This window comes from Sparus aurata, chromosome 21 (genome assembly GCF_900880675.1).
Source record: "Sparus aurata chromosome 21, fSpaAur1.1, whole genome shotgun sequence".
In the NCBI taxonomy this organism is placed as follows: Eukaryota; Metazoa; Chordata; class Actinopteri; order Spariformes; family Sparidae; genus Sparus; species Sparus aurata.
In genome coordinates, this window is record NC_044207.1 from 13,719,626 (window position 1) to 13,734,090 (window position 14,465).

General features: G+C 39.9%; 1 protein-coding gene across 4 annotated transcripts in view; it reads right to left on the reverse strand.

Moving 5' to 3' along the window:
* Positions 1-14,465, reverse strand: part of LOC115572625 (supervillin-like) — a 54,188-nt gene that overhangs the window by 39,295 nt on the left and 428 nt on the right. The window contains exons 2-7 of one of the 4 annotated variants that reach the window (XM_030402936.1): positions 14,335-14,400; positions 13,607-13,672; positions 1,936-1,999; positions 640-731; positions 480-537; positions 216-364 (exon numbers count right to left, since the gene is read on the reverse strand). In XM_030402936.1, coding sequence (XP_030258796.1) covers positions 216-364; positions 480-537; positions 640-731; positions 1,936-1,999; positions 13,607-13,672; positions 14,335-14,400 — 495 coding nt within the window. Of the gene's footprint in view, positions 1-215; positions 365-479; positions 538-639; positions 732-1,935; positions 2,000-4,112; positions 4,278-12,594; positions 13,105-13,606; positions 13,673-14,334; positions 14,401-14,465 lie in introns of those variants that run through there. The other 3 variants (XM_030402939.1, XM_030402937.1, XM_030402938.1) reach the window with 3 other exon arrangements.

Consider the following 14,465-nt stretch of genomic DNA (forward strand, 5'->3'; position numbering starts at 1 on the left):
TACAACTGAAAGCTCATATACCGTATATTGGGCTTGCTTGACTGTACAATAGTGTCTAAAATTTAAATTGATGCTTCATGCAATGCAACATGCAACAACAATGACTTATATCAAATACTGAATGGCAGCTCTTTTTCAAATATGGTTGTCAATCTCAATTCAAGTCCATGAAAGGCAGCATCATATATCTTTGCGGTGCATCATGCCATGCTTACCCATCACACAAGGCTCACAGGGATCAGAAGCGCGGGTGTACCGCGGAGGATCCTCCTCCAGCATTCTGTTGGCTACCAAACCACCAGGCACTAGCGCAGGTGGAGCGTCACTTTCAATCCCCTCCAGGCGCCGGGCTATCCTCTCCTTTCTGTCAGAGACACAAGGCAGAGCATATGGTGAGCATCTATTAAATCAAGTTAGTCTTTATGTAAACATTTAGGCATGTTTATGTGAAAATATAGTAAAGAGAGTCCTGAAGATACCTGTTCATTCCCAAATCCTTTGTGACAGCTCCCTCAAAGTATTTCTTTAACTCTGACACTGAATATAAGAACAGAAAATATAAATTTAGAGCAAATGTCATAACTGACAACCTGTGTGTTATATTCTGACTTATTGTGTGTGTTTAGAACCAATGCACACCTTTGGGAAGGGCGGACAGAAGTTTAGCATCTGTGTCTGAAACACTCTTGACCAAGGTGGTCTTGCCACTTAGGGAGAAGTCACTCTGAAAACTAAATGAGAACACAGAGTCACAAACATGAATTCCTAATAAATACAAAACATTTGATCAAAGCAGTTGGTCAGAGTGGCTGGCGGAATGGTGGAGTAGTGTAATAGTATCCTTAAACTCATTCAGATTACCTAAAACAAGGACAATAAATTGTGCCTTGTTTCCTAATTCAGCTGTCCTCACAGCCCTCAATCGCCTTGACTTAACGCGGTGATGGCAGGTAAAGGTGAAACTCAGCTAGAGTCATTTCAACAGGATCCATCTTAAGAACTAGGTCATCATGTCTTGACTCTCCTCCAAATGGAAACAGACAATCAAGGTCATCTTCTTAATGCCTTTATATCTCACGATCAACAGATCACACAAGCTGGGATAAATAAACTCACCTATCTTGTCTTTCCTCTTTAATCTGTGAAAAGCTGTCAATTTATATTTTAATTGTTATCCTTAACTCTTTGGAGATTAATTAGGTGCTAATAAAAAACTCTTGGAACAGTTTAGGGCAGAGTCAACTGACAGTCTTTTTTATTTCGACATATATCTTTCTAATATCTTTCCAGACAACACTGTCCACCACATCTCATAGCTCAGAGTAGACCTCTGCATGTCAAAAAAAAAAAAAAAAATAGGAGAAAATACAGAGGAGCTGCCATCAAGTTACTTTTTATACTTTACAATGTCAGATTTTCACAATCTAATCTTTTTTTTTGGACTGTATACCTGTTATATTGGTGAATTCTGTCTTACATTTTCTATAGGAGTGAAGGTAATTTGCTTACTATGCTAAAGGTCTAATGCTTAACCACCAGCAGAAACACTTATGCAAAAAGGGGGCTTTGTGCAAAGTGCCCCTGAAGGGGGTATTATTGCTCTAATGCCATGTGAACAAAAAAGTGTCTTGGGATAAGCTGTTCCAGGCATCTCCAGCTTTTAATGCTTACTGCTCATGATAAGCTAAAGCACTCGACTCTATATCCTTACATATCCCTGACTTGATGACTGAGCACAAATGAGACAGTTGTAAATGCTATTAAAGAATAGAAAAAGTCAATTCTGTAGCTCCAGTTTTTGCCCTTTAAACTTTAGCAAATCTAAAACTGGCGATCTTTGTGACCGGTTACAACAATCAATCTGACAAAAAACACACAAAAAATCCCTATTATTTGATCCATTCAAGTGTGGTGACTGTAAACCAAAAAACTCACCTTAAGGCGTCTGTTGGTAACGAGGTTGAGCTGCTGAGCTTGGTGGGAGCTTTAGAGCTAATTCCTAAAAGAGACACAAGAGAAAATTTCAACAAAGGGGGGACTGCACTCCACTGTCCCCACCTTTCAATTCAACAGTCAGTATGTCTGTGTTGACACTACTGAAGGAGTCTTGAAAAAAACAGCTCATTATAGTACAGCTATTACGACAACATTCAGAAGGGTCTCCAGCAAAGAAAAAAACTTTTTGCTACACCATAATGGAATGCAAATCCACATTGGGGCTGCAACTAACAATCATTTATTGTCGATTAATCTGTTGCTTAATTTCTTGAGTAATCAATAAGTTGTTAGGTCTAAGAAATGTAGACCAGAAAATGGTGAAAAAACTGCTTAGGCCGCCAATGACTTCCTCAAATCTCCTGTTTTGTCCACGACCTAAAGAAATCCAGTTTTTATCATAAAGAGAAGTTTTTTTTATTTGACATGGTCAGGAAGCCATTAAAGGGTTGCTGGTTTGATTTTTCTACTCAGGCTTTCCATGAAAAAAGTATATACTCTTATGATACTGCATAGTATCCATAAAGCAACAGGTGTTGAGAGACCAAAACAAACTTCTGCCATCACAAATCCCACTTTTAAGGATAAGAAGTTATACTTGGAACATGTTTCACAAAATCTTTTGTAACCCATTGAAAGTATTGCCACTGTAAGAAAAAACTGATATATTAAACTGAAAACTGAAAAGTCACAGTTCTCAGTCAACACCAACAATCTGCTGTTCCAGTTCCAGCGTCATGAGTCGCTCGTCAAAGACAGTTACTCAGAAAGTTCACATCCAGTTCCCAACTGATAGCTGACCTCCTCGCTCTCACGTCACAGCAACAGCAGCCTGTTGTAAAGTTGTAGCCCAGTATAGGAGACAGATCGTGTGACTGCTCCAGACGCCTCCAGATCACCTCCGGCTTATTTTGGCCTCCAAAGACTGTGTGGCAATACAGCAAGGAATGTTTGGCAGGACAGAAAGTAAGTACCTGAAAGGTGTGGTGGTATAGGCATATGCCTCCATAGCATGTTATGGAGATTTTCAGTGTTTTTTGTGAAGTGCACCAGTGAAATCCAAGCACTCAAAAGTGACACATTTTAATCTAAGGCAAAACACAAGTCAGAATTAGACATAAGCATGACCAGAAATCTTTTCTGGAAGTCTTCATTTTATGATTATTATGCTGTAAAATGCCAATTCTTGAGCACAGGTTTTGATTGGGATGTAGAGTACCGAAGAGATAAAGAAATGGCTGTAGCAACTTCAGCCCTCTATTTTCATTCTCAAAACCCATAAATGTCACAACCTCTAAAGCATGACTTCATCTCAAATCCACAAACATTCAAGATCTTGGACGCCTGTGGGAATGTTGCGTAGGTGTGTGTACATGTATCAGTTTATCTGTCTGGAAAGCCCCTTGCACACAAGTCAGTCATCCTTGGAAACGCCTGCAGGTTGTCAACAAAACAAGCAGCACAAGGCTCAAGGATGGCAGTGCCAGAGAGCAGCTTAGGCTGCCGACTGTCCCAAAGTGAGCGTGGTGAGGAGAGGAGATTTTCTATAAATATTCAGACGTGCAAAATAGACTCCCTGAGTGAAATGGGCCTTCACTTTCACACAATCTGTTTGGAACGTCTGCTAGTTCATCATGAAAAGGTTCCATCTCAGCAATGATAGAGTGCATTCCCAAAGTAAGGAAAAAGCAGCATTCACCTGTTGAATATACAGCAGTTAAAATTTTCTTTCAAGTACTCAAACTTACTCTCCATTTCCTTCAAAGCTAATGATGCTAACAATCATGCTAATGGTAAAAGATAAACCCTCTGTTCCTATTCATAATATCCCAAAATCCTTAAACGCATTAGACAGCGATGAGTAGCTCTTACACACATCACGAATCCTTAATTCATCTTATCCAACCATGCAAAGGAGTCAACAAGGTAACTTCAACGCCTCTTAGTCCATCCAACCAAGCCAGACCTTTCTATCTACAGTTTCAGTGACAGCCAACTTTGTCTCAGCAAAGAGCTAAATGGCATTAGCTGAATCCCCTGCGCAATCTATAGAGTTAAGGTGGGTTAAGAAAGTCATCCTATAGCCTGACCAAGCCCTCCCCTTTCAAAGGCCTTACCTTGGCCACAGGGCTCCACATGGTCCACATGGTAACTAGATATCCATGGGTTTCGAAACATGTTTAAGAAGAAGAACAGAAGGATGCCCTGTTGCTATGACTCCCCTCTGGTCACAGCGGTGGTGGACAGCAGGAGTGGCAGTGGTGGAGGTAACGGCTGCTACCGGCAAGCGGACAGGCAGGGATGGAGGCGGCAACACGACCACACACACACACACACGGATGAGCACACAGCAGACTGACTGCAAGATACAGCCAACACAGACTAGCTGTCATACAGTGTGTGTGTGTGTGTGTGTGTGTGTTGGTGTACATGTCAGTGTATGTGTATGTGCTCGCAAGGCAGCTGAAAGAGAGAGAGACAGCACAGCAGGGTGCTAAAGCAGCTCAGAGCCCTAATCAGATTACAGGCAGAAATTAGCCTTGATGATAAAAACTCTGGAACAGGATTGGAGGAGGGTGCCAGCAGGGCTGCAGGGGGTGGTATGGGGTCCGGGGTAACTGGAAGTCGGATGGTATACCAAACACACGCACATATCAGGCATGCTTCAGCCATGATGCCCAGGTGCCAACAAAATTCCAAATATTAAAGAAACAGAAACTGATATTAATATCATTATCACGAAATCTTGTTAAATCTGTGTTTAAATGCAGCAGAGTCCACTAGATCATAAAATTCAGTCTACTACTGGGAATATGATTCATTATGGTTGTAAGATTTTTAATGGCAGCATTGACTTGATGCCAGTTCAGCTAAAATTGAAGGCTTTATTAAGATGTCATGTGCAATGCAGTTGAACAGAATTAATTTCCTGCAATATTCAAATCGTTAACCATTAAAAACAACATCACTAGCAAAGATTTCTGACACCATTTTTAAATGGTGTCAAAAAGAAGTCAAACTGATGTAACCTTATGAGAAAATGATTCTACTTCTCATGTGATTTATTACTTCAACTCTAAAATAGTTTCTTAAATGAGTTTATTGTCCTATTCTCTAGTTTCATGTTCATTCAGTCAGTCATGGTCCCATTTACAGTAAAATAGACAATATATAATAGGTTTGCTTAAAGTAAAACTCACTCCAAAATGCAACCTAGGCTTTTTTTGTGAATGTGTATGAGTCAAACCTTCGTGTAAAAGCATAATCACGACGAAAGAGACACTTTTAAGATTTACCGTATTTTTGTTTTCGGGTCAAACTCATTTTAAATGGGAGTGCTTGGGCTCAACACAACATGAAACTTTGCTCGTAGTATCACCAGGGTCTCTACACATAAACACGAGCATTGAGAACATTGTTTGTGTACACAGAGTTAACTAAAAAGAGAGTTTTTGGACAACTCACGTTAGCAGATCTTTCTTCCGCTCGACGCCGTCCTGCCAGTGAGAAGTGTCGATTTCTGAATGCCACGTAACATGGAGGACAGTTAAGGTGGACCGCTCCTAAAGCTTAGTTCCATATAAACGCACGGATAATTCATTGTTTTGTTGTTAGCGAAAAACAATATTGACCTTGAAGTTGAAAAAAGAGCCTCATACAAGAAAACAATACTAAAATCAAAAGCCAGAAAAGACACGTGAGATATCGCGTGGAGACAGTAGCCTTCTACCTTAACTCTCGTCCATGTTACGTCACATTCTGAGATCGACATTTCTCGGCTGCCATGGCGGCGGCTAGAGGAATAAGCCTCTGCTAAGGTGAGTTGTTCAAAAACCTTCTTTTTAGTAAACTCTGTGTACATAAACAATGTTCTCAATGCTCGCGTTCATGTGTAGAGACCCTGGTGATACTATGAGCAAAGTTTCATGTTGTGTCGAGCCTTCTTAGTGTTTTAAAAATGGCTGTCGCTAATTTGCCCCTAGCACTCCCATTTAAAATGAGTTTGACCCGAAAACGAAAACACGGTAAATCTTAAAAGTGCCTCTTTCGTCGTAATTATGCTTTTACACGAAGGTTTGACTCATATACATTCACAAAAAAAGCCTAGGTTGCATTTTGGCGAGAGTTTAACTTTAAGGGCATGACTACCTTGTGACTGACAAGTCGCTACCATAGCGTGTCTTCAGGCCCTCAGTCAGATACTCAGTCAGATATAATGAGTGGCTAAGAAACAATCTCATCTAATTGAACCCACTTTTCTCAATCATTATATCTGATAATGTGTGGCAAGTATTGGCAGTGGTGGCTACAGTGAGTGTCCAGACTGCACCTCTGGTTACTTAAGCACCTTGACCCTTGGCCCGTCCAGTCCAGCTGCCAAGGGTGCCGCAAAAACATGTGCATGACACACAGAATTAGGCAGAAATTGAGTGAGTATGTGGGCTGCACTGTTTCCACAGAAGACGAATAATGTTAATAATCCAAAGTTAGAAACTTCTGTTGTTTGTATTGTTTTGCTGCTCACTGAGGTTTGACCTTGTCGTGTACAATGTTCCGAATACCAACAAAAAAAACATTAAGCTGTCAGTTAGTCATTCTCTCTTTACTGAGCTCTCAACTTTTTAAAAAATCTTTACTGGAAACTACATAAGAACCACAGAATAACCTCCAGCACTCATCATTTGTAAGAACAAACATACAGAAAAGCATTCTTTTAAAAAAGACATCTTGACAAATTTAGTATGATATCACTTAACGTGATGTCTGCTGATGTGCGTGAATATCTGCAATGTCACACTAGACATGTGAGAGAACTCCAATGTAATCTTTAAGCTCTCTGAAATGTACTGAATACGTAAACTGACAATAAAAACACAGCTCTTTACTTTGTTACACACTTTCAGACGTCTTACTCCTTCTCACTTGCACACTCACCCAACTCCTCTGTCTGATGCTTTTTCTCACCCTTTCACACACAAACTCCCCCCACCATCCTGCCCTAGTCTGCTTTCTCTCCCTGTAGACACCCCTAATAAGGCAACATGTGTTGTGAGTGGCTGCCTCGGGGAGAGGTCACCCTGTAAGCCAGCCGGCCATGTTTACCAGGGGACCGTCTCCACGCCTGCTCTCTGTGCTGCCTTGTTTTCTTTTCCCACTCCTTCTCACTTTCACCCCTTAGATTTGTCATCCTTGCCATCCATCTTGCTTTGCTCCTCTGATCCCTCCTACTCATTTCTCTCAACTCCTTTTTCTGCATTCTTGGCATATCATTGCTTCTTTACCTGTCTCTTTCTACTTCACTCTGGTTACCAGTCCTTCCATTGCCAATGTCCATGCCAGCTTGCATGGCAACAAACACGATACATTCCCCGTCACTCACTCTCTATCTCACTGGTTGCACACATTATATATTTTCAAAACAAGATCTCCCGTTATTCATAAAGCTTTTCTTAGAAGTAAACCTCACTGGCATACGACAGAGTACTTAAAGCCTTCTAAGAAATCACACTTAGGTGGACATTGAGTCAAGTGACAATGTGGGAACTTGTGTCAGACATTGTGACCAGTTTAACATCATGGATGTGCAGACCTTTTCAGGAAATTCAGATTAAATTCAATTTGTTGCGAAATTAGCTCTCAAATTTGGGGTTGTGTTTTTTTCAAAAGGAGTTCAGCATCTCACTTGAATAATCTTTTTTTGTCATTTTTATATACAAAAATAAGCTCTGGCTCTTTGACCATAAATGTCTGAATGTTAAGAATATTGATGATCTTGACTGTAACGCATTTCGATTGTCATGTAAAAGAGAGAAAAACAGTGTGAATAAAAAAAAATACAACCGTATTTCTCAAATGTAGAAGTACTGCCAAAAGTTTTTATATATGCATACATATATCCTTCAAGTAAAACTCACTTCCTCAGTTGTGAGGTCTGTCAATTCCACTGGCTTTTCTTTTTTTGGCATTGCCAAAGGAAGTGTTTAGACATTAAAAGTAAAATATTAATCAGAAAGCATACTATATCAATTAAACATACTAAAGCAAATGAACAGACTATAGCAGAAACACATACTAAAAGACAAAACAAATATTTGCCATAAAAATATATCACCAACAATGTGTATCAGGTGCCTGTCATATCACATCACCAAGTAAACTGTCAGGTCTATCTCTCTCTCAAACGACGCATTGTTGTCTGCCCTTGACATGTTACCAACTACAAAAAACCTGCACCGCTGAGACCCCTTTGTAAGACTTCAACTGTCTCTTGGTTTTTGGGTCAAAGTCAAACAAAAATGTGAAACTCAGTTCAAAAATTTCATCTTGCAACACTGGATGTCCAAACCAGTCAATAAAACTCAACACCCAGGACATCATGTAAACAACCCGAGGGGAAGCACTTCAACAAATCCCTGTGACTCAGCATCAAAACATCTCTTTGCTAATCAAACTTGAAGACGTGAAGCTCAGCAGCACACAAGTCATACTACAGGGTTCAGCTAAGGACGGACTATTTTCTATGGAAACCATGACCATTTGAGTCAGCCTGAGCATGACATTTCTGTTTAAACAAATAACATGCTTTAAATTCACAAAACAGGTAATCAACTTTCAGGCAATCCTCAGTTACTCCATTGTGAGAGTTTTCTAAAAGTTAATTGAGTAAAACACATAGACTATCCATTGACAAACAGTGTATTTTCGACAGTGCCAGGTGAGGAAACTGGATGAGACAGCTCACCTGATGTAAATGTTATCCAGTGTTATAGCTGGAGGATAGTTTATAGCACAATTGATACTCAGAAGTTTGGAAACAATTAATTTAAATAGATGACATTCCTTTCAGTTAAAGCAGCCTCAGCTCGAACTAAAAGTGAAAGGTCATATTCTGATATTTTCAAGGGACATTGTCCTGTCCTGTCAAGTATGCCTATGTTAATGTTCCTATTAGGAGACCAAAAGCAAATAAACAAAGGTCATACAACATAACAGATATATTGGATTTTTGTCGACTCGTCCATGTGCATGACGTGACATCACATGCAAACAAGCTTTCTGTGTGTTTAAGGTGTGCTTTTAAAACCTTTTTATTTAAATAAAGAGCAATATTTTGGCAATTTTGTCAGTAATAATTATTCAGTTAGTTGTATTAATGATGCACTAAAATTATTAATTAAACCTACAATGTGACATTTCTCAGCTTTTCTGACAGTTTGTAGATTGCATATTTTTTTTTGCCAGTATGGTTTGCACAGCAATACTGGCATTTAGCTGCTACCAGTAATTATTACATTAACAGAGGCATGATTACTAATTTAGAGACTTCTTTGCATTTTTGGCAGCAGCAGATGCTGAACTCCAACCAGGCCTGCCTTTATTAGGAGAAACATTCTTTGTTTTGGTTAGCTTGTACTAATGCACTAATGTACTGACACACAAACACACGTGCACTAATATAAACACTTGCACACACATGCAGAAGAAGTGCATGATCCAAACTCTCTCTTATACACACACAAAAAAAAAACAGGTCGAGTGAGAGCCTGAGCCAGCAGAGCAGGAACCTTCATCCTTCCCCGTTCCTTAAACATTTACTCTGGCAGTTCTGTCTTTAGATCCAGATCTGCGTTCCTCTCTGCTGCCTTGCATCAACTCTGCCTGACACGCGGCACAGAAATCTGCCTGCTCTGCTCTTATATGGGTATCGATGAGCACCGCGCATGGTGCTCAGGAGAGACACTTAGGAAGTTCTGCAACTCTTAGGCAGAACTGGAGGGAGGGAGGAAGGAAACAGAGAAAAAGACAGTGTGGGTGAAGGAGGAGGAAGAGGAGGATTTCATGCCAGAAGTGGTCACTGGAGAATTTGGCTGTCTTAAAGTTACATCGTCCAGGAACATCTTCACATTATGTAACATGATGATGTAACTTAAGGTAACTTATGAGCAGACATGCATACAATGCATAGTTAGTTGTTCGGATAGCATGTCTCCAAACTATTGCAGGGTCATTTCTACAGGGCCACTACTTTCCCTAGATTGAACACATAAACTGGCCAAGCCAAATATTCAAAGGTATGAGTTGGTTAATGTTATGAAACTATGGTCCTTTTTTTTTTTCTTAGTGGCCTTAAAGAACACCATCATATATGGAAATTTGATTCATAGGAGATACTGATAGCAAGCAGAAAATGTATCTTTTACAATCTCTCCACTGTATTTTTCATATCTATCATGGTAGGATAATTTCTTTATGTGCTGCCTGCTGTACATGAACTCATTTCACTAATTAGGACAAGTATTCAATTTCAAGTGGCACCTGTACATAACAGCCTCATTTAACTGTAACTACACCTCAATCACAGTATCATTTACTTTTAAGTCATTCTTTTTTCCAACACCACCTTCTTTATATGTATACAATGACCAAAGCAAGCATTTAAAACCATGATACCATATTAATCATGGTATCATTGTTAATGTTATATCGTTGTTATATTCTACCTAGATCTGCCATGGTTAATCAATAAATCCATTAGTTGTCAAGCATTAAATTAATCAAAAATTATTCTGTTAATCGACTAACTGAATTTTTAAAGAACAAACTAATACAATTCTGATCTGATAACTGAATAAACAAGCTGTTCTAAAATAAGGTCTCCAGCTTGAGGCTAGAAAGGTGGCAGGGTCCGCCAAATATAAACAAAGTTAAACACTAGGAAACTGTGTTGTTCTTTAAGGTCAGTTTGTTTATTCAGTTTATTCAGTCATGAAATTGAACAGAGTCTGTTTATTTAGCTTGTTTAGGCATTAAAAAAGTCAATGAAGATTTATCTTTCTGATAATTTCTTTCCCAAAACTACATAATGCACCTTTAATGTAAAATGATGCAAAAACATACCAGACAAAGATATATCATTAGTTGTACATAGTAACAATACAAATCTGAGAATGCAGGAACCAAACAGCAGCAGTCATACATTCAGAACGAGGTCATCATGCTAGCAGGCCAGCAGAAGGCTGCGGACCTTCTGACATGCTAAGTGTTGAGAGTAACAGCAGACAGTGGGGCCAACCAGAGATGGCGCTGGGTACCAGTTACAAATTAACCGGTGCATGAGACCATATTCAAGAGGTCACACCAGTTCCTCTTTAAATGGGACCAGGGGGAAGATGAATCAATGTATAGTGAGAGAAGTTGCTGATCGCACCAAAGAGTTGGAGTTGTTGAAATTCTTGCTAAGCGAAACATTAATATGACACATTGCTGTTTTCAGAAATTTAAATCTGCCCTTTCAAATATAAGAGATTGATTTTTACAACTGTGAAATTTTGCTGAAAAAATCTTCAACATTGCTAGTTCTCTGATCTTGCATACATCAATTACAAAGCTATATTTCACCATTGCCTTAGGAAAAACATGCAAGAATCTTCACTTGTTGCCTCGAGGAGAAACATACCTGAAGCTACCAAGTACTGTTCTAGTCAAAGAAGCTGATTCAAGAATCAGTGAACCATTAATGAATTTGTTTATATTTATGTAAATGTCAACCTATTTTAACAAAGAATCAAGCCTTCAATTAACTCTGTGTCTCAAACAGTTGGGAGATGTGTGCGGGTCTGTATTCTTACATGTGGATGAACATAACCCAGCGCCATAAGGTCAGGCATGGGTCTGGCCAATAAACCTGTCTGATCATTTTGATGAGTGCAACAGGTGCAGAGCAAGCAAGCAAGCAACTGCTGTGTGGAGTCACAAGCACTCACTATAAAAACAAAACTGTTGAGAAATGACGCCTGGCCAGCGTTGGAACAACACACCAGCCCAACACATAGCTGACAGATCAGCTGCACACACATGCCACCATACAGCCATAATCTAGAGCTTGGAATGCTAATACCCATGCGGTTACTTGAGCCAGGGCTTGGTTGGGACAATACACTTTACTTCTGATATAGCAATGATTGACAATGAATGAACAATCTTAAAGACACATATGTAGTTTTAATACTTGGCTGAAGAACACTGTAATCCACCAGGTGCTCTAACTGACATAACAGTAACATAAGTGCTTTCCTCCTCTGTTATCCTACTCTTTTTGCCCTTGGTTCTTGCAAAAAACGTATTCATAGCTATAAACTATGTAATGGGTTTAAACTATGTCTGATGATTTACAAATTTGACTTTTTTTTTCTCAAAACGATCACATTTTACTTTTACACCGAAACTGAAAACAAACTCTGGCTGTTAAACACCGAAACTGACAGAAAATAAATGTACAAGCTATATTAATTTGTTTTTCAGGTGTACCAGAGCAGATGTGAGGCAACTTTTGCACACGTAAACCTCTTGTTATGATTCAGTAAATGATGGTTTCAAGACCCTATCTTATACTAGATGACATGTTTTTCTCTGAATGATTTATATATTGAAGTTACAGGGAAGATACAGCAGCACCAAAGGAAATCAAACATCCCTAAACAAACTTCATCACAAATGACAAATGTTGGTCAGATCCATCATGAGAGAAGTGCTTTCTTTCTGACCAATCAATCAATAGTATGTATGACATTCAACTAGGAAAGCAGAAACAATACTTACAGTGCTTTAGCTCCAATACTAGGGACGTAAAAAAAAAAGCTTCTCAAGTGAGGTCCATTTATCTTGACTGTGAATTCAGGGACAGGAAACTACCAAACAAAGAGTCTCACGAGTTCCTTATTCAGAGCAAAGCAGATGCTGAGGAGGCAGGAGGCGCAGGTGTGAGCAGGTAAACCCAAGCAGAGGATCCAAAGTCATCCACCATGAAGCAGGTCCAACCTCAACGGCCGACAAATATAGCCTGGTGCTTTCCCACTGGCTCTGCTGCACCAGGCCAAATAAATCAGTCCAAGAACAGCAGAGCAAAAAAGAGAGAGACGTAGGGAGAGGGAGTAGGGTGTTCAGGCGAGGGGTGAAGGGATGAAGAGGAGAAAAATGCACTTAAGGGGTGCTAGAACAGACTGCTACTCCTACAATAAGTGCGTACTCAAACTATTCCAAAAGTCAAAATTGTGGTTCTTGAAATGTCCATTATTGTAACCCAGGTTTGGGACCCTGGTCTGATAGTTTAGACTGAGACTGAGAGGTGACACAGCACTGCTTCCAAGGGGTTTGGGGAGTACGGGCCAAAATCGGTGTGGTAACCTCATCCCACAGCAACCATGTATGGGCTGAAGAGAGCGGCCTCGATAGAGGGGCATCTGCCATAAATAGCCAGGAAGCGTTGGGCTCACAGCACAGGGGGATCGAATCAGCTGTTAAACCACAATCCACCAGCACAGTGTGAACCATGCTCTGCAGGCGCTCCTGTACCACAGCACTTGGGACTAAACTTAATTTTGCTCTGAGGAAATGCACGAGTAACCTGCACATCAATTTCAAACAGCCAATAATGTATCCAACGGTAGGATGCATTTACATTTCTGGCTCATTAGTTTTATAAACATTGCACTGAATGGTTTTAAAGGCCACAGATGTCTAGTTTGATCTAAAGTGCTGCGGTTAAATCTACAGTATTTCCACTCATGATTTAACGCGCTGTAATGTGTATGATCGTTGCCAAAGTACTCACTGCAGGACAGCTGTGAGATGCACAAAAACAGGATCTCGTCTTTGCGGTTCATGTTGGGTTGCTCACCTGCAAAAACACGCATGCAGGACAGGGTGTAAATATTTATGGCAAGTGATGCAACTATTGCTCATCTCCAAAGCTGGAAATGTAAAGGAAGCAAGCAAACAGCTCTTTTACATGTAGTCTTATAAAAAAGTATAGATGCAGAAAATAAAGTTGACAAAATCCTTCACGAGAATAATTTCAGCCATTGAATTAAAATCATCATGATCATTGTCATCATTATATACATACAGTAGATTTTAAAATCTATATGCGTCAAAGTATCAGGATGCATTCTATAAATAAACAGGTAAAAGTATTCTCTGCCTGAACACCCTGAGGTGGAGAGGAACCAAGGTTGGCTCTGGGTTTTTTGGAGTTCTATTTTTAGAGTTTGGCTCCATCTTGTGGACGTAACACCTGCATAACAGTATACGCCAGTTCACTGTGTCCCTAGTTCCTCTACAGATGTTTAAATAAAAACATTTAAATGGAAATGTATCCTGCTCCTTCCAAATAAATCTCCCTCTCTAATATGTGGGTGCGGTATAGTTGAGAATGTAAGCGAGGGGGTATGGGGAAGGAGGACAACTGTCACTGTATTAATGGAGCTACTTATTCCCCAAGCAACAGAGGCGAGCATGTTTGACAGGTGTAAAGTAATGACAGATATAAAGTTAACTTACCGCGTCCTGGCTCGAAGACTGAGGCTGCTGTCATGGAGGGACAGCTGGAAAAGAATGGCAGTGGGACTGGGCACCACATATCTACCATGAATACAACATCGTATAGTAATACATATTTAGAAAACAATAGC